The sequence below is a fragment of the Symsagittifera roscoffensis genome, chromosome 5 (genome assembly GCF_963678635.1).
Source record: "Symsagittifera roscoffensis chromosome 5, txSymRosc1.1, whole genome shotgun sequence".
NCBI lineage: Eukaryota > Metazoa > Xenacoelomorpha > Acoela > Convolutidae > Symsagittifera > Symsagittifera roscoffensis.
In genome coordinates this window covers 45,423,320-45,446,914 of record NC_087066.1, presented here as the reverse complement: position 1 = coordinate 45,446,914, position 23,595 = coordinate 45,423,320, and the positions used below count along the sequence as shown (strand labels likewise).

General features: G+C 36.6%; 3 protein-coding genes across 4 annotated transcripts in view; 2 read left to right on the top strand and 1 right to left on the bottom strand.

Annotated features, from left to right (window-relative positions):
- Positions 1-8,534, top strand: part of LOC134846442 (uncharacterized) — a 412,051-nt gene extending 403,517 nt beyond the window's left edge. Inside the window, exons 3-9 of the mRNA XM_063863797.1 lie at positions 405-522; positions 3,272-3,547; positions 4,792-4,947; positions 5,022-5,401; positions 5,864-6,298; positions 7,052-7,296; positions 7,717-8,534. Of these exons, the coding sequence (XP_063719867.1) occupies positions 405-522; positions 3,272-3,547; positions 4,792-4,947; positions 5,022-5,401; positions 5,864-6,298; positions 7,052-7,296; positions 7,717-8,421 (2,315 nt within the window). The 3' untranslated portion in view covers positions 8,422-8,534. The remainder of the gene's footprint in view (positions 1-404; positions 523-3,271; positions 3,548-4,791; positions 4,948-5,021; positions 5,402-5,863; positions 6,299-7,051; positions 7,297-7,716) is intronic.
- Positions 1-23,595, bottom strand: part of LOC134846441 (zinc finger protein 616-like) — a 117,154-nt gene that overhangs the window by 46,965 nt on the left and 46,594 nt on the right. The window lies entirely within an intron of this gene.
- Positions 14,932-19,358, top strand: LOC134846041 (ciliary microtubule associated protein 1A-like). 2 transcript variants are annotated; one of them, XM_063863217.1, is made up of 6 exons: positions 14,932-15,145; positions 15,936-16,222; positions 16,869-16,970; positions 17,278-17,399; positions 18,023-18,163; positions 19,110-19,358. In XM_063863217.1, coding segments are annotated over exons 1-6 (753 nt in total). In that variant the 5' UTR covers positions 14,932-15,143; the 3' UTR covers positions 19,209-19,358. The 2 variants fall into 2 exon arrangements, with proteins under 2 accessions (XP_063719287.1, XP_063719286.1); XM_063863216.1 differs by lacking the exon at positions 18,023-18,163 and adding an exon at positions 17,829-17,969 and having other exon boundaries at positions 14,933-15,145.

Here is a 23,595-nt window from a genome sequence, read left to right as displayed (position 1 = left end):
TGTGGTTGGAATTCGGCTTTATTCCCGTAGCCCGATTTTTTTGAAGGTTCGGCTTTTTCTAAGTTGCTCTAACACCCATGCTTGACTGACTACAAATTCCAGTTGGGATCTGTTTTTTAGCAAAGCAAAAATTGTCGGCTATTTTAGATGTCTGCCAGTCTGCTCATTTTTGCTGGCTTAGTTCCTGCAGAACTGAATTGTTTGAAAGTTTGGCTTGATTCTATCTTTCCGAAGAGTAATTTTTTATGAGAAAAACAATGTTGGAAGTTTTTTTTCAATGTTGATTTTTCCTTTCGTTTGATTTAATTGCAGTCATTCGTTGTTGTATCGAAAGCGGCGTGAAGCTCAGTTTCGCCTCTGTGTTTGTATTTCAAGTGTAAGAAATTATAGAGCTTTCTTTTCAGATGTGAGCGAGTGCTCAATTCAGAGAAGACGTGACCTGGGAGGAGACTCGCATCATTTTGTGGAAGATGGAAAACTTACAGATCAACTCAAATTGCAGTTTGCATCCCAAACACGAAGGTAAGTTCGAAGTATGACGTTGGTAGAGCTACTCTTTGGGGTATCACACCAGAAAAGCTTGGCAGATGCTTGAATAATGAAAACTGTTTAATACTGAAACAAAATGAGGACCCTGAATCTCCCTAGCAGTTCTCAATTTTAGGTCTCGTTTCCAGATTTGATTTATTAGTAGATTGAGGGATTTTACTCTCTTAAAATTGGCATAGTAAATTACAAAATTGTTCGTGAAGTGATCGGGACAAAAAATGTCAAAGAAAAATCCTTCAATCACTTGTGTGAAATTGGTTTGCTAACTATTTGAACCCATAAATAGACATTTGGAGCAGTTATTAAAATTAACTGCGTCAGCTTTGAAATTCAATTTGGTCAAAAATAATTGACTGTAATAGAAAACACTTGGATTAGAATGGACTTCTTTATGTGAAGTGTTTGCGTTCATACGACTATCTGTTGAAAACGTATGAGATATTTTTCAACAGATAGTCGTATGAAGACAAACACTTCACATAAAGAAGTCCATTCTAATCCAAGTTTTTCTATTACAGTCAACTATTTTTGATCAAATTGATTTTCAAAGCTGACGCAGTTAATAACTGCTCCAAGTTTATTTTTATGGGTTCAAATAGTTTGCAAACCAATTTCACTCAAGTGATCGAAGGACTTTCCTTTGCTACTTTTTGTTCCGACCACGTGACAAAATGAAGTGAAGTAACTAATAGGTAGAGTGCAGCTTTTGCGCCAAATTACGACTACCTCTATTAAAGATCGTAGGGGGTAAAGTGTGCGCACATTAAAGCCCTATAAGTCGTTATACAAAAACATTATCTCAGTGTCCAGAAAAACGGATGTGAAGTTTTTCGCTTTTCAGACTAATTTGTCAAGCCGGAAGTTACAGAAAAGTTTTCAAATTTAGTTACAAAATTATTTTTACAAAGTTACTAACATTTTTTAAAGCTTTTTTTAATTTTTCGTTGAAAAAATGAGCTTGATCGGAACATTCTGTACTACTCGCAGGGTTGGCTTTTTAACACCCTCACAAGATTTTTAACAGTTTTTAACGTTAAAAATGTTAAAAAACAGGGTTAAAAATTGAATTCAGTTCAAACAAATCATTCAATGATTTATCAAAAATAGTGCTCTTTTTTGAGAGCGCGTAGCACGAAAGCGAGTTTCGCAGCCTTCTCTTGACCAAGTCGATTTCTAACGTCGCTGTGTACATAGCCTAGAGACGAAAATACGCGCTCAATCCCAGCAGAAGATGGTGGGAGGTTTAGAATTTTTTCAGAGACATTTCCAAGCTTCACACTCAATTCTCCTGTCAACACTTGGGACTTGATGAAATCGGCCACTACCGGACAACCTGATTGTTCGTATTCATTGTTATATTGGTCTTTGAAAAATCCAATAAAATGGATGAACTCCGGGACGTCGTCAGGATACATTTTGACAAAACAGTCTTTCGCGGATTTCCACTCTTTTGTTGTCAACTTTTTCCCAACGAAATTTGGGTGCAGCACGTTAGCAAGACACCATAGCGGCGGGACAGAATTTTCGTACCGTCTTTCTACTACTTCTAACCATTCTCGTCCTTCGGAGCCCATTTCACGAAAAGTAGAAAGAAGTTCCTTCCAGACTTCGAACCCTGTCGCTATCTCAATACTGTCAGACTGCATCTTGTTCAAAGCCACAGAAACTGGTTTCAAACATTTCAAAGCATCTTCGATGTTTTTGTACAGAGTCATGTTTTTCAGGAGGTCGCTGATGTTTTTTGCCGCTCCTCTTGAAAAATATTGTTCCGACGATTGAAGTGTAGCCAGATTGCATCCGAAGGACGGCCAGACATTACTATGAAATCTGAAACCACAGCATCCAATTAAGACGGGGGAAGAAACCGAACAAAACCCAAGTAAACGGAGAAAAGCAAGATTTAAAGCAAGATACTGATAGGCATAACCGAACGCACAAATGCACATAACCGAATGCAGCTGTTCAGCCGCCATTTAATTCTCAGTTGGTTGCAGTATAATTCTCAGCTTGCAACGAACAACTATTTGATTGGATGTGCATGTGATCAATTCGGCGTTTCTGAGAAAACAAACAAAAGCCAATTGTAAAAGCCATGTTTTGGAGCTGTATTGCAAAAACTACTTCGTTTAAATATAAAATGTTAAAAAAGTTAAAATCTCGATGTTTTTTAACGTTAAAAAACGTTAAAAAACAGTGTTAATTAACATGGTGTTAATTAACAAGCCAACCCTGACTACTCGCATAAGAAGCGGCTCTCATAAACGTAGCGAAGACTATTGTATAGATCGTGATAATTTTTTTTGGTTTTTTGTTTTTTCAAGGTAATTTCTTAAAAGTTTGAGTTGAGGAAGTTGACTTCTAACCCGACTGATTGACTTTAATTTCGAACGTGGATTAGTTCTCAAATTTCCCTGAGGAGTTAAAGTTTTACCGATTGACCCACGAGCCAGTTATCTATAACTGAGTTAATTATATCAAAAAAAGTGTCAATCATAATTCAAAGAGCTTTAAGGCGATATATTTTTACTTTGGAAATTGGAAGTTGAAAAAATAGATTTTTTTAAACGAGCCAGTTTTCTTTTCGGTTTGTTTTCGTGCGTTCCTTGATTCCTTGGCATCTATTTGTCGGCTATGTTTTAGTGATTTAAGGCGAGCTTTTCGAAATTTCTGAAAATTAATATGTTCGTGTTTCCTAAACTTGAAAGTGGTTTTTATTATTCAGGAACCGCTATTTCGGAAGAAGTAGGTTGCTCTTCCACATCGTGTTCGGACTGGGTCTCTACATTCTGGACATAGTCACTGACATCCTTGTAGTACTAGAGTACTACAAACTGGAGAGGGAATATCAAGAAGACAGGCGCAATTATGAGAAGCTAGACGATACGAAGCCTCCGAAATACTGGCTCTTCTATTCGTTCCTGTTTTTCCTGGTGGTTCCTATTATTGTCTACAACGTCATCAGTCTCTGTCTATATTTGATAGGAGATCTACGACTCAGGTAGTACACGAGTTGAAATTCGAACATATTTTTTTGCGCCCCCGAAATTCTTGCCATCTTATGGAGTTCTCCTTTAAGTTACCCTTGTAACTAGATAGAGAATGCATGAAAAAAATTGCATTTTAAACGACGAAGGATTTCATCCAGACCACTAGTGTCGGCGGAAAGCACTGCAAATTGTCTCGCTCATCACATTACTGTTCCGGAATATTTATGCTTGGGGTGGTTTTTTATGCAGTCAATTTTCGAGTTTTTATCTTAGCATTTTTGACGGTTTTTTAATAGGATCCTCAAAGATATTGTTGTTTGGGGCTCATATTTAAAATGATATTTTACGTGTTATCATTTTCCACAAAATTATAATGGTTTTAATTTTTTTACTTTGACGTTTATGATTCTAATAGGGAAAATTTCCGAGCGATATATTTCGTTCTTTTAAAGCGTTAGCGGCAAATTCAATACTTCCTAATTGAGCTGAGGCTAGAACTTTGCTCTTATCAATACGTTATCACGCGCAAAATTTACCACTTGGTACTTTCGATAGCTTGTGAGGAGTGAGGGGGGATAAAATTAAGAATAAACATTTTTTTTATAATATTCAAAATTTTACCTCATTTAAAAAAATATTCTACAATATTTCTTCAATGCAACAAGGGAAGCCGGTTACTGTGCGAGTAGCACAGAATGTTCCGATAATAGTCTTAAAAAATGCAAAAAACAACGTTTAAGTGTCGATTTTTCAAACATTTTTATTTTTTTTTTGTAGTTTTTCAATTTTTGCAGTTTTAAATCGAAAAAGGCGCAAAATACTAAAAAAAAAACTAACTTTACTCGAGTAAAACTAAATTTTTCCGGCTTAAGTGAAGCTACTGTATGCTTTTAAGCTATTAAAAGAAGCTATTGTAAGCCTGCGCGTTCGCTTTACTCGCTCGAAATAAGACGAAAAATCGAAAAGTTCAAACCGGTGTTTCTAGATATTGGGAAAACTTTTTGGAAATTTTTAAATGTCGTTCAAATCACGACTAAAATGGCTTCAGTACGATATGTCAATCAAAACACTCTAGTGATTATTTGTAGTAGCTGATTTTGCGTGGAAACGAAAAAAAAACAAAAACATACTCGAATACTAAGTTCCCCTTCATTTTTCAAATGGTCGGAACAAGAAGCTCGTGATTGACGATAGAGGACAACCGGCACACTCAAGGCTTTGTCCTGATATACGATCAGTCTTGTTGTTTTTCTAGATATTACATCAAATCATGGCTGGTGCTACATTTGAAATCAAAGCCGTCATCTCTCGAGAATGTGAAAATTCGGCTTTCAAGTTCGAAATGGAAGAAATATGTGTATTATCCAACTATGGTGCTGGCACACATATTGCTTTTGGCGCCTATTTTTCGGTAACGTTTCAACAGTTTCGAATAATTTAAATAAATAGAGCGCTGATAGCTACATTTTTACCTCAAATGTTTAGGCTTGTAGAATTGATAGTCATCACGTTTCGCCAAGTACGAATAAGATCGCAGACGAAGTTCCAATGCAGTAGGTGTAGAAAAACATACGCAATTAAAAGTTTGTGCTCAAAACATGATTCCACCGTAAACCATTCCAATTCTGGTTCGAAAGAGGGATCTACGAGGAGCTTAAATAACAATGGAAGAAGGAGAAAAGCTCTTCGTATGACCAAAGGGGAAGTTAGGTTGAAGTTGGCTTATGCGGACGCCTTGCAGAGTTGGGCTGATTGTAAATTCCTGCAGAGCGTCAGTTCGAATCTGGAGTCTCTCCCTCAGTTGGCAATAGAGATCTACGCTTTCTACAATGAACAGTTGATCGAGGGACAAGAATGGATTAACTGTTAGTTCGTTTTTGCCGAAAGTAGATTTTGACTGCCTGTTTAGTACTCCGAGTTTAACTTTCCTTGCGCAGAACTTTTGAAGCCAGCGTGTTAGACGAGTAATATAAGCTAAGTGATAAGAGTTTAATCAATATTCAAAATTGCGAAGTATTTGAAAGAGTCAGTCTGAAATTGTGTCGAAAACTATTGATAATTACGACTGGAACGATCCCTCTGGCTCAAATTAGATTAAATACTTTGGACAACAGGTGCGGACTTTGGGCGTTTTGATATTTTCACCACCCAAAGGGTCCTCTCCTCACATTGGTACTATTTTATTCATGTTTTGCCGACCAACTCCAAATTTTTTTTTTTAAATCCGCCTTTTTTAGGTTTTGAGAAAAATCAATGTATTAGCTCATTAATAAATAGTGCTTATAAAAACTTTTTGGCTGTGACGATGACTGATTGTTTATGTTCAGACGTTTCGTTTTCCTGGTCTGTGCTCACTTTCTGCTACTCCATTGCTTCCTTCAGACACATGCCGTACGATTACGAGGCTGTGGGCCACAGAAGAGAAGACCAAACAGACGAAGTGGACTCTGCCCACTCGCCTTCAAGCTCCACTCATTCCTCCAGAAACACATCACGCCAAAATAGTCACCAGGATCCTGCTTCATTTGAAAATGCGAAGGTGATAGTGTTCGCGCAGTCGAAATCGCAGGAAAAGCACCAGGATCAAGTGGATTTTTCAATAAATGACCATTGTGTTGACTGCTGTTTCTCAAAATCCAAAGTGGGAGAAAAGAACGAGTCCATATGTAAGAAAATTGCCAAGTTTCCTGGATTTATTGCTAGCAATGTTGTGCGGAGGATGCCGAAGTTCTATTTTACAGTCTGCATGGGGCTCATCATAGGTGAGGAAATATGGAGTCGTGTCGTCAGAATGGGCGGGTAATGGCCCTGCCTCAATTTTGGGCAACTTTACACTATTTTGTGACTAAAACCAATCGTAGAAACTTAAAGCAAACTGGACTTTCAATCTGATGGTATTTTGTATTTTGGAGTACGTGCAAAAAAGGCATAGCATGACTTCACCGAAAAGATAATTGCGCTGCTGAAGGTTTTGGCAAAATTTAATCGGTATGAGAGAAAATGAGTGAAAATTTTTTCACACAACGGTTTATGACGGGCACATCATTACACTAGCGTGCTTGCGAGAGTTAGTGTATTATTAATGATTTCGGCGATATTTCTAAAGTCTAATGTAAAACAGTATCGTACAAGTTTTCGCGCTTTAGGCGGATCATTTGGTCTATATTTATAGTCTGATTTTGAAGACGCTCTTTGGTCTCTATTTTCTTGATATTCTATAATTTAGACAACGGACTCAATCAAATGTTCCAAGTGTGTCTCTCTTTGTTTGTTTCACATCAAGTTTTCTTCGTAACCAAAATGTCTGAGAGCTTTTTCAATTGATAAGTTTGAAGTAGGAATGTGCTTTTGCGCCATTCATACCCGCCTTTGCTACCAAATTTCAACCCGCCTTTGTGGCCATTTTGAGACAACTCTTTCTCTCAATTAGGTGTTATAATCTAAGTAGGTCTATAAATTTTTGAAAAGATAGCGGCCAGCTTACCACGCGTTACTACTATTTCAGTGTGTTTCAGCTCCACGTGTTCTGGCCCTCGTTATCATGAACACACTCAGTTTTATCGTGTTCCTGTACGCTAGTGTGACTCACCTGTTCCTTGTGGTCATTTGCAACATGTTCATGCAGATCAGAGTGTGCTACAATGTATTGGAGTACAAACCGGCCACCGAGATCGAAGACTACACTTTGGGACCTCTTACTGGGAATCTGATAGACGATCGAAATCAGACTGCCCCGGATCGCAGACTTAGTGACATTGAAGTGAGTTTGACAGTTCACGTTTGACTTTAGCTTGACTATTGTTTCGGTTTCCCAATTTTTTGCTAAATTTTTTGAAATTTTTTAAGCTAAGTTGCCACATCACGGATTTTGCTTGTGCTGCAAGCAACTTTCCTTGCTAGTGGAAGTGTTGTTCGTTCTAGATTTTTTTTTTAATCTTTTTTTTAAATCTTTTTTCGGATCAGCTGGTGTCTGCTGATAGGTTGTCGGCTTAGTTGCTACATTACTGATTTTTCTTGTGCTGTAAGCGTTTCTCATTGTAGAGTTGTTCATTTTAGCATCGCAAGTGGTGTTTTTGTTGCATCGCAAGTGGTGCGAAGCTTCGCTTCGCCTCTGTTAAAATGACCTTTCATTCGGGCTCATACAGTTTTCTATTGAGACAAAACCGCTGAATTTTTTTAGGAAATACTGAATGTGACTACAGCTTCAGGAGCTGACGTTCCACTCGCCTTTGAAGATTGGTCCACAGCTCCTGTAACGGATGAGTCCAAACTGCCTAATTCTCCTGCCGATGAACACGACGGAGCAGATCTAAGTGCACACTCAATAGTACGCCGCCTATCTACTGACGTTGAATCGATTGTTTCAAGACAGGATCTAATCGAAGCGGTGCGAATGGTCAAAATGATGTTTCGTCTTCCTACGATGAGCGATGAAATTGACGGCACTTATGGTCCCATAACATTCGTGGGAACCGCAAAAATGGAACAAATTTCATGGGCTTCAAATAAGTTCCTATGGCTATTTGCTGGAATTGTTCAATTCACGTTTGATATCTTAATTGCGATTCCGTTTCTGTTCTACTTTGTTCACGTGCAAGAATTAAAACGCAAGAGATGGTTCACGGCTGTGTATTACCATATATGGTACCTTGAGAACATAGTCATTGTAGCCTTAAATATAGTCACTCATGAAGTGACTTTGTTGAACCTGCTGAATTGGCGCAGCCGTCTGCTAGGTATGACGTGTACTGTTCTTTTCATGCCGCTGGTCGGTTTTGCTTTGCTCAGAATCTATCATGTAAAATTCGACCCAGAAAAACGTGCCAAATCTGATGTCACTGACAAAACTGACTTACAAACTGAGCTGAATCAAGAAAATGTCTAATCAGGGATTTAAATTTATACTGTTCAAAACTTCGCACGAATATATTTTTATGTATTAATTGTTGTCTACATTTGTAAAGAGGAGATTTTACTTTGATTACTGATAACCCAATTGAAATTATACAGAAAGTTCTTGTTAAACGATTAGCAGACAAAGAAAAATGTTTTATCAGCATGGCTCAGAATGTTATCTTTGATAATCAGATGGTCAAATAGACTTATCGTTTGCACAAACTGAAAGAAGTTAAGCCAAATAGCTCCACCATCAAAAGAACATTTGGATGTTGGATCACTATGATCGTAGTTTGATGCTTTCGAGCTTGAGTCAAAGTTTCCTGGACGTGAAAATTCAAATGAAACTTAATTGTCAATGAACGAAGTGAAAACATTCATTCAGTTTTTTTCATAAACCTTAAAATTATTTGCTAAAGGGAAGGCAAATTGCGCTCTCCGATAACTTCAAGTAACTAGCGTGAAAAAGATGGATGACTCACCATGGTGCGAATTTCCTGTGACAATAACATGAAATTCAAAGTTGATTTTAGCTTAGGCTCCACAGCGGAATAAACAAATTACCTTTTTATCCAGCTTAATAAAATTCAATAAATTTTACCAAAAAACTCATAAAATAAATGAAATTCAGAGTTTTCACGTGATTATTTAATCTATGGAATCGATGGTTAAAAAATGTTCAATTTAAGACTCATTTTTTCGGATTCCTGGAATTCATTGACATTTTTGCAACCGTTTAATGGCAATGTTAGTTTCTGTATGTGGGTTCAAGGTACAAGCCTTAAAACGTGCAAGTATGGGAATCAACAAATCGAGTAGATCAAAAATGGTCTAATTTGTTGTTCCGACCATTTGAAAAATGCGGTGGAAATTTGTATTTGGGTATTTTTTAGTTTTTTTTCACAAAATCAGTTACCACAAATAGTCATCGGAATAGGTCGAGTTATAGATTATATTAAATCCTGCTCAGCCGTGATTCTATCGACATGAAAGTTTCCAATAATGTGAAATTTCCAGCTAATAAGGTCAGCGTGCAGGCTTACAAAATCTTGTTTAAAGCTTAATTTAAGCCGTCAAAACTTAGACTTAGTCGATAAAAGTTAGTTTTTGGGGTTGTTAGCGCCATTATGGGAATCAAATCTTCAAAAACTAAAAAAAATCTCTTCCAAAAAATTGTAAATTTTTAAAATTTTTATTCTATGACAGTCGAATTTGCCGAACTTCTGTTTTTTGTTCTTTTCAGATCAATTTATTACACCACACAGAAAAATCTACATTTGTTTGAAAAAAATGATTTTTTTTAAGACTATGGTCGGAACTTTCTGTGCTATTTGCACAGTAACCGGCTATCCTTGTTCTAATTTAAATTCAGTCTGCACGCAGCTGTTCAGGGTGAACGAATCTAACAAGTTTTCATTGAATTGCAAAAGCGGTAGAAAAAAAATTGCCTGAGGACCCATTCGCCCCTTTTTTCTAGTGATGTCTACTATGCGGCCAAATTTCCGGTCACCGGGTGACATAAAAGATAAATAAATGGTGTATTAAAAACATGAAAGTTTTACGCTAGTAAAAAAGCAACAGCTGCCCTTCTGCTTAAAATTTCTTATTAATTGTATTTTTTGGTTTTTACTTTTGTGAGAATTTGTCGAATTTTTAAAACTCCATGTCATAATGGAATAATTTGTCATAATAAACACCATGTCATAATGGTAATTTTTCTGAAAAGTCTAAAAGTTTGCTTTCTCCAGGTATTGTTTTTCTTGTTTAACTCTTAATATCTTTTCAAGTTCAATTTAAGTTTAACTATTGAAAAGGGAAGCAACTTGCCCTCTCGCATAACAAAAGCTCAATTAGCGCGAAAAAAAACAACATATTTCGTTTCCAAACTGGAAAACTTTTCGGATTGCCCAACGGAATTAAAATGAACGTATTGGCCCAAGTGAGCTTCAATGGGTGAATTTAAACTGAAATTTCTGAGTCAATAATTGCTCATAGAGTTCAATGAGAAAAGCATGTATTTTTTCGAAAGGCGAAGACTTTTTCCCTTGCGTCCATTTTTTTATTTCTTTGCGCTCATTTGACTTTTTTTCAATTGTCTGTTGATTGTCTGTGTTTTGACGTTCAATTTTAAATCAAAAGTACAACTGCGCGATGTCAGTTTTCATTTTGAGAAAGTCGAAATGTTTGGCGAGTAATTTTATTTGACGCACCGCGGCAACTGCTGATTTGAGCTGGCTTTACATTAAATGCTAAATGTTCTGTAGCCAAAAATACGACTAGAGACGCTTTTACTTTCAAAAGGCGTTGGAATTAACCCATAAAGTGGCAAGCTATAATCTTTAATCTATATAAGTAATTTGGAATAGTTATGCTTCCAATGTTTTCCAACTGTAACCAAATTTTTGAGCCAAAAAATTCGTTTTCAATAAAATCAGGGAGCTCTTATAACCTAATGTATAATTAAAAGTTTTTTTGTTTTGCTGCGAAGCAGTTTTTTTCATCAGAATCATCAAATCCTTGCATTACTTAATTTATGACCAAAACAAGACTGCTCGTATCAGGGCAGAGCCCTGAATGTTCTCCCTGCCTTTTCATTGGTCTCGGAGTCTCGGATAGTTTTTGGTAAAACTATAAATTTTAGGTTGATAATATCAACGATTAAGTGTGGCAATATGAGTCGTGCATGGAGTTGATAAAACCAATTAGCTGCCTCATTTCAAATTGGAACGATTCTGTAGCAATTTTAGCTGTACTCATTGTTGTTTGTTTTAGTGGTTCGCGTAGTCCATTGCAGATCAAACGATCAATTTCCTGAGGGACCAGAGTTCTGTAAAACTGGTCTGATTAATAAAAACCACCCGAGCATATATATTCCCCATTTTCTTCGAAAGTTGAGACAACTAGATAAAGCAAATCTTGGTGCCCATATGGGAAATATTGCGTGTACGTTTGACGCAAAAAAAATCTGTGGTTGGTGCAAGGTTTCAACCTTGATCTGAGAAAAATTAACTTCCGGTTTAATAATAAACATGCAAGTTTGAAAGCGCAATGTTTTTGGATTTATTATTGCAACCAGCAAGCTTTAACAGTTATACGGAATTCAAATTTAATTACTAAAACTAGTCACTACTGCTATTTCTTTTTATAGAAATCAAACATTGCATGTACAATTAAAGACGATTTCGGGGAAGCTCTTAGTTTTTTGTTGCTAGACTGCAGAGTCAATAGTGGGAAAACAATGTCCCAATATCCCGCCTCCCATGTCTAGTAACAAAAAACCAAGACCCTCAAAAAACAGATATTACTTTTTAAAATTTAAATCTTGCTCATTTTTGTAACAAAAAACTTTTTTCAAAGGTTGCTTGTATTCTATTTGTGTATGTTATAAAACCTTGCTTGAGGCACGAACCAAGTAATCTGGAATCAAATTTTTTCCACATGTTATACATCGTAATATCATCGATTAAGCCATAACAAGACTGCTCGTATCAGGGCAAAGCCCTGAATGTTCCGACTGCATTTTAAAGTTTATAGAGCAGTAATAACATAAATATCATTAACAAATTAAATGTAATGAACAAAATGAAAAAAAAATTCTCTAAAATTCGATTTTTTCTATGAAAATCATCACCCCATACGCCATATAAACTACAAAAGAATAAATTTCGCTCCTTGCAACAAATCAATTCTGGCAAATAAGCTTCTTTCAACCAATTTAAAACAATTTCTAAGACGGATTAAATCTCGGCTTACGTGTTAATAGCGCGAAATATATCGCGCGTTAATTGTCCCAAATTGGCCAAAATGGCAATCTTCAAACCCCCATAACTCTACGAAAAATGATTACAGGTGAAAAATTTTTTTTTTCAAATTTAAGCTCAGGACAACAATACCTTCTGAATGATATTTAAAAAATTCCGTCAAAAATGGCTAGGTAAAAAGTCGAAATTTGTCTGAAGCAAAAAAACCCACCCCGAGCACAAATATTCTGTTACCTTCGTATCGAAAGTCGGAAAATTAGCGCTTAAAAAACCTTGAAAATGGAAAGTTTGAATTGAACGACTCGAAATAAATTTGAGATTATTTCATGCTAGGGCTCTTTTTCCTTCCCCCCCCCCCCCCACCTGCAAACTTTTATGATTAAAATTACTGTTCACATTGTCCGATTGTCATGAAAATTGACATGCAGACTAATTAGGCCATAAGAAACATCTTTGGTTTTCATAATGAACCTTGTAAAACCACTCGTTAGACTATAAAATTGATGCTCGTGTGAAGTGGGGGGGGGGGGGGGGGGGGGGGAGAAAAAGAGCCTATGCTAGTTACAGGGAGAAAAATTTCAAATCAATTTGGTTACGAGAGCCGAGTAAAAACGGGCGGCTCTTTTTCCTTCCCCCCCCCCCCCCCCCCCCCCCACCTGCAAAATTTTACATGTAAATTTGTTGACCAGATTGTCCGATTGTTATGAAAATTTACATATAGACTAATAAGGCTATGACAAACATATTTTGTCTTCATACTCAACCTCGTAAAACCACTCGTTACACTAATATATTGAAGCTCGTGAGGTGGGGGGGGGGAAGGAAAAAGAGCCAAACGGGCTCTTGGGCCAATCCCCCCTTACAATCCTAATTTTTGTTCATGTGATCTAATTGATAGGAAGTTTAGCTTGTGAATCCAAAAACAAACACATTTTGTCATCATACACAGCTTCGTAAATTCAATTATAGCTCTGTAAATGTGATGATGATATGTCGTGGTAGAAACGGTAAAAGATAGTTTAAACTGGACAAGAAGCAACTGAAACAAACGCAATACAAGAAAAAAATTCTGGGTTGGGTGAGAAAAAAAAGACAATATGTACATTTTTGTTTTTTAGTCTTTTCGTCGAACATGATGATGGCTATAATCAAAGTCTTTCCTGTGCACGTGTGTAATTCCGCTAATGTGACTTCTCATTCCGACCCGACATCCCGAACAACCAAGCAAGCGTCTCGTAGAGTAACCAATACTTTTAACAAATCTGACCGGCTGTGAATACCATCTTCTGAAAGCGTTACTACGTCTTACCCTGATCAAAGTTGCAACCAATCAACCAGTAAAACTTCTCAAGCAGCGTAAGTTAAACAGTTTCAATCAATCATTTTTCATGTTTTATCTATAAACTTCTTTCCTGGCATACTTTTGGCCCCTATTCCCCGTGGACCGCTCTCACGTTTGGCACTCTTTTCCCCTTCCTCCTCCCCCTCCAGCTAGTTTTCCATTTTCGTAGTAATGTTACATGCTATTCCAGCTCTGGGTAGGTGGGTACCAATGCTGTTATGATTACACGGGCTTTTTTTCCAGTTTCCCAACTCAAATTAAGCTGTTCAAAAATTTACAAAATTAAGCTGTTCAAAAAATTTACGAAAATTCACAAAATTAAGCTGTTCAAAAATTGTTCGCACTGACACCGTTTTGATGCAGTTTATAACATGAAAATTAATTTTGAATAGACTTTCATATGATTAGTTTCAGAAAAAAATCAAACGTGGAGAACTGGAAAAGAGCCCATGTAATTCTTTTTAAGAAATATGCAGCGGATTTCAGGGGAACGAGGACGTGGTCGGGCGTACGACTCCCGCTCAAGAATTCTCCCGCCTGCTGACCCAATGGGTCCCTCCTGTGTACTATTTTGAAATACCCACTTTTGGCTGAGTGACCTTAAAAATTTTCAAAAGACACCTTTGGCGCCAAGATATACTAATTTTGATGTGGGAGTCTATTTTGGCCTGTTTTTTGAAAAATTCGAAAGCGGCGCAAAAAAAAATGGTCGAAAAGGTCCGTATAAGTATTTGGGAGAGCTCAGAGAATCAATTTGGTCAACTAAAAAAAGGTCGACAAATTTTTTTCGAAAATCCGACCACCCCCTCCCCTCGAGAAAATCCTAGATCCGCGCCTTTATGTATCTATATAATTTTGTTCAAGCTTATGAAGTCAAGAGCTGGGTTCTAATCAAAACTAAAATTTCCTAATAATTCTGATTTTATAGTATAGTTTTTTTCCATGTTTCTTGTTTTTTGATGGATGTGTGCCTGTAAAAGTATGTCCATTTATGCGGTCAAAAAATTTTGAATCAGAATACGATTTGATGTTTTTAATTGTTTTTAATGTTTCTATGCGAAAGATATTTATTATAGACGAGCCATCTAAAGTCATCACTTAGCTTAATTTAACGCAAATTGGACCAGCCATATAACTTTTCATATTTGAGACTTCTCGATTTTTTTGGTCCATGTAAAACGTAATTTTGATTGAAAAATCTCTTTAAATTACGTTAAACGCTAGTCAAGTGTAATAAAATGCAGCAAAATTACCATTATACCATTCGAATATTTTTTAACGTAGATATAATTTTTATTGTACATTTGAGCGTAGCTGAGAACAATTGTTTCCAAGCAACTCCTCACAATCTGCAGACCTTTTGAATGTGAAGAAAACACATAAGATCTAATATTTATTTATTTGTCATAACGAATATAATCACACCAAGTCGATACAAAAATTATAAATTTGCAGGTGCGCTTTAAACCAGTACCGCTAAATCGCCGTCAAACCAAAACAAAAGCCATTATTTTTAATAAAAACGTGCTATCATAGCTAACGTGGGTTAATTGTTAACCTCTTGTTTGGTGTCTATTTACCATCTAATACCATACATCACCTTCAATCATGTAAGTCAATTCTCACTTGAGAAACTTCTTCAAAGCCTCGATTCGTCAAAGAAACGAAAAATTATGAAAGTGCAAAGCTTGAATCTCGTTTATAAGAACGTGTCTTTTCGAGGGTTCGGTATGGAATTGAGGGTTGGGTTTTTTTTGGCTCGCTTCCAGTTTCCCTACTGCATTGCATATTTTCTTGGGCTCTTTTGCTCTTTTCCAAGTTGACCCCCTTTGAGTTTTTAAAATTCATTTTAAGAAAGCTTGTTTAAAATGTTATTTGATGTTCTAAACTGCAATAAAACGTTTTTGCGTAAGCAAGTGAACACATTTCTAGAAGCTTTTTCAGATGCAACAATTGCCGTAAAAACATTTTTAATAACTCTAGTTTTTTTTTTACAAATGGGATGGGAAAACGGAAAGCGAGACTTACGTTTTTCACAAGAGTTTTTCTTGGCAAAGAAAAGTGAAATTGTGAAAAATTTCATGAGTTATGCTAACATTATCAGGCCATGCAAAACAAGTAAGACAGATCTGTGCTCTTTCTAAAAATAGTTCTTTCATATTCCTTTATTGTTCAAATTTCTTGGCGAAATAGTCAGCCTTAGTAATGGACAGAACCTTACTTAAAAGAGGAAGATTCGTCATTTTTCATTATCAGACTTCTTTCGAACAATCAAAAAATGTCCTTAAACCGAGAAGAAACCGACTATCAATCACAAATTCTCGGATATTGACTTGAGCTAAACAAGTGTAATATGAAGTTGAATGTTACTGCTTTTATTAGCAATATGCAACTTTCTAGGGTCCCTGAACCAACCAGGCCCCGTGGGCCCATCGCCGCCATGTACTCCAGTCCGGGACCCTGCTACCAGCTGAGATCTGTAGTAGGAGCGGAGGACCATTGCAACTCAAAGAGGAAGCTGCCCTCTTACTCTATTGCAGGGAGGGGCAAGCAGTTCACAGATGACTGCTCCCCTGGACCCAAGTACAACCCAGATGGCATGACCAACAAGGGCAAAGCAGGGGCGCCTCAGCCGAGCATCTCGGGACGACACGCGGACATGCAGCAGTGGATGACACCCTCGCCTGGTAAGAGAACCCATGCAACCTTATATTTTTCCATTTAAGATCTTCTTTTTTTTGCGCTAACACTTTTTTATTTTGGCTCGCATTTTTTACAGCCGACCTAGAAGTTTTATGCTGGCACGATTGAGGGTAATTTTGGATAATTTTAATTAATTTTGAAAGCTCTTTTTCCTTTTCCCCCACTTGCGAAATTTTACATGTAATATTATTGCTCGCAAAATCTTATTGTTGTGAAAATTGACATTGAGACTAATAACGTCATGACAAACATGTGGTCTTTTTAATTACCACATTACACTATAAACTTGATGCTCATTGGGTTAAAAAGGAAAAAGAGCCACTTTGAATATGCATTGCTTCAGACTAGTGGTATTTTGGTGGCTACCATAAGTTCTGTGACCAAAACCCAATTAGCTCCGAACAAGTTCCTGTGAGAAGACTTCTTAAATCAGGCGTCTAACTGTAGCAGGTATTTAATTGTCGTATGATTTGTAGCTGCATACAAGGTGGACCATAGTCCTACCAAGCGAAAAGCACCCGAGTTTTCAATGGCGGCGAGGACTGCAATTGAGCCGCCTAACATAAACCCGGGTAACGTAGTGGACTCTATGGCTCTGTTCTATCTGTCACTTTTCTCTCTATCTTTCAGACAAGTACGGAGTGGACGGGGCAACCAAGCAGGTGTACAGAAACGCACCTCAGTACAGTATTGGTGGACGCACCAAACAGTCAAAATCTGACAACACACCTTGTTAGTAACTAATATAAGGCAACTTGTATTGATCAGAAAACATGAAAATGAAAAACAGAAGAAAAACGAAAAAAATAATTGGCGAAAACTCCAGAATAAAAAGCAGAAAGAGTAAGAAGCGAAAGAGCGTGAGAAAAACAGAGTAACCCAGTGTATGAGTTGCTGCTTTGCATAGTTTGGGATTTGAAACCAAGAAAACCAACAAAGAAAAAAAGCCAGCAAACCAAGATTGAAGCTCTCAGTTTGGGCCAAAAGTCGCAGGGGACATGTAATGATTTTAGAATTAATGTTCTTATAATGTTTTTAGCGCCCAATGCGTACTCTTTGCCGACTACGGTTGGAGCTAACTGTGTAGACAAAAGCTCAGCTCCCTCGTACGGAGTGAGGAGCCGACCGAACCAGGGAGGATTCAGCGAGGACTTGCAGAAGGTATTTACTTAGAGTGACTGCTCACTCAAATAGGAGAGCGCATCCTCGAAATCTGCTCATCCGAATGCGTAAAAAACAAAGACAATATGCGTCATTCATTAATCATTCAATTGAATTCTTAGTAGTAATTCACTGTAATTATGCCTTGTAACAAATAGTTTTTTTTTGATACCTTGGGTTTCGTTCGACCAATGAGCTTGCAAGATATATGGAAAAACTGGAAATTTCTCAAAAATTGAGAGAATTTTCAATTATGTTTTTTTTTTTACAACAAAAAGTGAAATGTTCGTTGTTTCAACAACGAACATTTCACTTTTTGTTGTAAAAAAAATTGAATTAGTGCATAATTTTGAAGATATATCCCGTGGTTAAAATTGTAATACATGCACGAGCTTCATAACCTTCATCATGACCTAACATGACCTTTAGACTCCGGGTCCAGGAGCGTATAAGACCACGGATCCGAACGTCTACAAGCAGAAGAGACCTGGCTACTCAATCACTGCCAGGAACGAATTGCCTTCGGATACAACTACTAAGCCAGGGCCCGGAGCCCACAAGCCAGAGAACGTTAGTATTCTTTAGTTTTTTCTTGCCTTGATTAACACTTTTGTTTCACGCAGACACCAGGACCAGGTGCATATAAGACCCCGGCTCCCAACGTGATGAAAAAAAGGGCACCTGCTTATCACTTGATTGGAAAGTATCCAGTCACGTTTAAAGCTGGTGAAATGACCCCCGGACCGGCTAATTATAATAATGAGGTACAGGCGTGCAGCAAACTCATTACCTATCCCCTTGCTAGAAATGTTCACATCATTCGCTACCCTTTTACCTTCAAGAAATTGCCGTTTGAACATTCACAATGTCCAGTTTATCCGAAATACGTTGAATTTTTTTAAGGTCAGAAATGATACCTCAATGAAATTAACTCCAAGAATATGTACCAAAAAATCATTCGGTTTTTATCTGGTGGTCGAAGGCAGTTTTCCGTTAAATTTTTTTTACTAACTCGTATGTCATATGTCTATGATTTCCTGCTTGGTGGATGGCAATAATTATTGCTATGAGTTATGAGTAAAATAATGTTGTTTAATGAACAGGTGTTGTCGAATAAGCGAATGGCGCCCGCTTTTTCGTTCGGCATTAAACACTCGGAATGGGCGGGAGTTCCAGTGCAAGCTCAGCTGGATAACTTCTGCGACTGAAATTATCGTCAAAATTAACTCCCATTAAAAAGTCAACCCAGAGTTAAGATATGGATGGGGTGCATCTTACCAGAAAAACTCACGAAGAAAAAGTCTGAACAACGTCAAAAACAAAGAAATATTTCATTAAAAAGTTTTCGAATGAGTTTATTTTTATTACACGAGTTTTGGGGACAAAAAAGCAATGACGGTATCGGAAAATCTATTCTCTCTCTCAAATTTATAAAATTTAAATTTTTCTTTCTCTAAATCACAACCTTCAATCACTAAAACTTATCGCCTGTTAACTTAGTTGTTGGTTCTTCTTTTTCTGCCAACAGTCCAGAGCGTTTTGCTTTGGTTGAATTTGTTCAATATTTTCAACTTTGAGCAAATATATTTACAAATAAATGAACATATTCTTACCTGCAAAAATTTTTTTTTGCAGCTGTAAAAGAAAAAGAAAGGGCAAATTTAATTCTCTCAATTTTTTCCCGAAGTGTTACTTTTATGAAATTTTTAGGTGACTGCAACAAGGAAAGCGGCTCCAGCTTTTTCGTTCGGAATCCGACATTCGGAATACACTGCTCCTCTGATAGCAGAGCCGACTGACATGGACTAAAGCAGAGATTTGATTGGTCAATGAAGTCGTCGACAGAGTTCGTCGTCGTTTCTCGAGTACGAACAGTATTATTAAAAATCAACTGAATGGTGGTTAAATGTAATTTCAAATCAAATTCAATACAGGTCCAAATTAAAAATTATTTGAATAGTTTTTTAAAATGCTTTGAGCATAGTTACCCTTATTCAGGCGCGGTTTTAGAGGGGAAGCCTCCTTTCCTCAGGAATTCGACCCACACTGCCGACCCAAAAGGTCGCCCCTTTGGTATTATCCAATTATAGCTGACTAACCCTAAAATTTTTCTGAATGCGCCTTTGGTGCCAATATACACTAACTTTGAGAGGAAAGCGCGCGACAAAAAACACAACTTTGGTGTCAAAACTTTTCAAAAAGTGTTAAAAACGCGTGTGTCCGTTTCCAAAAATTTGATAGGGTTGCAGAGTATTTGCTCAAAATGAGTTCTTCATAGAAATTTTTTGAGAGCTCAGAAAATCAAATTGGTCGCTCAAAAAAAGTTGACAAAATTTTCAAATTTTTTCAAAAAATCCGCCCCCCACCAGTCGAGAAAAACCTCCTAGATCTGGCCCTACCTGTGAAAAATATGTTTTCATATGAGACTTTCAAGTAAACATTTTTATGCAAAGTACTCTCTACGGTTAGAAAAAGTGCGGAATGGGTAAAAAAACGCTAGCTCAAAAATAAACATTTTTCCAAAAAAGGCTTTGAGTTTAGGTCCGGAGTGGCCTTCTCACGGAGTAGTTTTGGATAAGCGTGAACCGTCTGTTCGGGTTTGAGGGTGAACACTATCTGTTTTCGTCCGAATAGGTGCGTACATTTCTTAGTCTAATACCAGTCCTAAACTTACTCTTATATCTTATATTTCTTATAAATTGGTTTATCGCGAAGTTGGAAGAGAGAAGAAAGTAACTGATTTCAATCTTTATTATTAATTCTTTGACTGAGAATGGCTACGAATAGTTTCAGCTTGACAATTTATTGTTAGTTTTAGTAATGGATAATGATTGGGTGGTTCTAAATATTTTTAAGTCATAACCTCTTTGTTCCCCTCATTCAGTGTTTGGGAATTTTTTTAAGCAAAATTTTCTTGTGAAGTATGGATGGAGAGTCCTATAGATTCATTGAGGAGAATGCTTTGATTGATTGTGTCAGTAAAGAAATTTTTGTTGAGATCAATTGAGATTGAGAGATTGCTGTGAATCAGAGAAATCGTACTGAAGTTGCTTATATTGGGCCAATGAAGGTTGATTTTGTAAGTTAATGCGAGACTACGTACATTCTCAACTATTCGTTCGTATTGATCGGGTAGTCAGATGAGGTTTGACTTCTCTGAGTGAAGCGTCAGGTGAGAAGGATCCGTAATTTTGGCTTCTATACCGAGTTGGCTATTGTTCTTGTTCAATGGATACCTTTGCTGCTATATTGGCTCCATTTTTTTATATCCTGCAAGGATGGTGACTGCGGTTTTCAAAACCAATAGATTTGCCCTTTCATGGTCGGAGTGTCGTCGAGTTTTCATATCCGTTTTGCTGCTCGTTTCTATTGCTCTGTGAAATTTTTACATTACATATACATGCACTTTTGGTGATAAAATTTGAGTTATGATCTTTTTTTATTTTTTTCCTAAAAGCGTTTTTTTAGTTTGGTTCTTTCAAAGAGTTGCTCACCTTAGAGCCACTCCTGGTAAAAAAAATTCAATGAGTCGGTTTCTAAGCACGTGCTCAAGATAAGATGTCCATCAAACGGCTGATGGCTTAGACCAGTTGGGGTATACTTGTGAATTTATCTTTGAGTAGAGTCCTCACTTATTTGTAACCTCTTCTTTTTGTCGGAACCAATTTTCTTCATCCGTATAAACAAGGCCATTTTGCAAAAAAAAATTTTGTATCCAGGGTTGATAAACTTTGTATACAGCGCATTTCTTCCAGAAAAGTTTTCCTTTTGAATAAAGTCGTTGCCGTCACCCTTTGGCAGATGAGTGGGTTCAAAGAAACCACATCAGATCCCATAAGTTTGATTTAAAATTTTAGTTAAGATCCAGGGTGGTCTTCTCATAGAGTATTTTCGTATAAGGTACGCCGTCTGTTCGTCACGTCTTATTTTCGACCGGATAGATTCGTGCAACTTCTGAGTCGTATACCATTCCTAATCTTACTTTTTTATTTCCTAGTCTCGATAGATTTAGTATATACTGGTATTCTTGCGAGGTTAGAGGAAAGATAGAGGCACCTGCTTCGTAAGTTGAAATATTCTTTCTCTGGCTGAAACTGAGTAGTTTCAGCTGTACAAATTATCATAAGTTTTAGTAATGGAACATGATTGGTTTCTTATTAATTTTTTACAAGGAGAAATACCAAAACATAAAATAAAAAATTGTTTTAAACCAGTTCCTGCTTCCTCTGCGAGTATCTGTCTTTTTTTGACGCTGGTCCTTTTAGTGAGAATAACGTGATGCATTAGATTTTATCGCTCGATAGTTTTAATTTATAAGCTTCAATAAAAGTGAAGTCAAATATGTCGTGTTCTTTTTTTTCAGTGAAAAATCGTAAATGTTTTTCAAACCCATTTTTGCTCTTTGATTTTTCTTCTTAAAATAAGTTCAAATTTACCTTTTAAAAAAGTAAGAGAAAACCTAAATTTTCCAATAAAAAGAAAGAAGTTAATTCGAAGAACGAGAATGAGCAATATAAATATTCTACAATCTTCTACCGATCCAATTTTTGGGTTCTTCCCACTATAGCCCCGCCCCCTGCCCCAGACTAGTAGCAAAAATATATAGTCTCTTCGTTACAGATTTGTTCTTTGAACTTGAAACAATCGTTGTGATTTCATTCAAAACACATTCATGCAAAATTAGATCCATGTTTTTGGAACATGATCTAAACTACATTTTATAATTGGATAAATTGAATGTTTTACCACTGTAAAATATTTAATATTAACCAATCATAATCCATCCAACTAACAACCCACTTATTTGTAAGTGCTGGAATTACTTGTAATTTCAGCAACAGAGAGATTTGAATTTAACTTAGAAATTAGTTGCCTATCCAAGAGAACTTCAGCAGCCGCAAAAAACCAGTATACCCTAGATCTATTGAGCCTAGCAGCAATAAACCAGTATACCCTAAATCTATTGAGCCTAGCAGAGACTAGTAAAACACCCTGAGACTAGTAAGTATAAGAGTAAGATTAGGATCGGTATTAGACTAAGAAGTTGCACGAATCTATCCGGCCGAAAATAAGATAGCGTGACGAGCAGACGGTGTACCCTATCCGAAATTACTCTATCAGTTAACCACATCGGTCCTACCTCATTTTGTTTGTAATGAACTAAGCGTTGCGTAGAGCTACAAATTTTTATCTGAATAAATAAAGATGCTCATTTCATTATTTCACTGCATCTTTATTGTTCCGACTTTCGATACGAAAGTAACGGAATATTTGTGCTCGGGGTGGGTTTTTTTTTTCTTCAGACAAATTTCGACTTTTTAACTAGCCATTTTTGACGGAATTTTTTTATATCATTCAAAAAGTATTGTTGTCCTGAGCTCAAATTTGAAAAGATATTTTACCTATGATCTTTTTTTGTAAAGTTATGGGGCTTTAAAGATTGCCATTTTGGCTAATTTGGGACAATTAACGCGCGATACATTTCGCGCTATTAACGCGTAAGCGGAGAGTTAATCCGTCTCAGAAATCGTTCCAAATTGGTCAAAAGACGCTTATTCGCCATAATTGGTTTGTTACAAGGAGCAAAATTTGTACTTTGTACTTTGCATGGCGTGTGGGGTGATGATTTTCATTAAAAATTTCAAATTTTAGAAAAAAAAATTTTTCATTTTATTTTTTCTTACATTTAATTTTTTAATGTTATTACTGCTCCATAAACCTTAAAAGGCAGTCGGAACATTCAGGGCTTCGCCCTGATACGAGCAGTCTTGTTTTTTTTAAATCTAATTTATTTACTGATGGCTATAAATTATTGGGGAGAACTACAATACAAAATACAATATTTGTCAAAAAATAATCATAACAGATGCTGGATATTTAGTTTGTTTAATGAATTTAAACTGATAATTTTTTTTAGGAATTCAGAATATGAAAACTTTTCAAAAGAAAGTCGAGCGTTTCTTTTCCGTCTTGACTTCGTTGACACTTTACCAACTACCTATGTTTTCCAATGGCGCACCACTTCTGAACTAACACTGGAAATATATCAAGACTTTCGCATAGTTTTTCAAAAACAGAGCTGCCAGCCTTGTTTTCTCATTATAAATATGAAATTACGAATTTAAATTTCAAAGCAGTAAGACAAATTACATGCACTTTGTAGCGTTTCAACGTTATTGCGACTATCGGGTAGCTT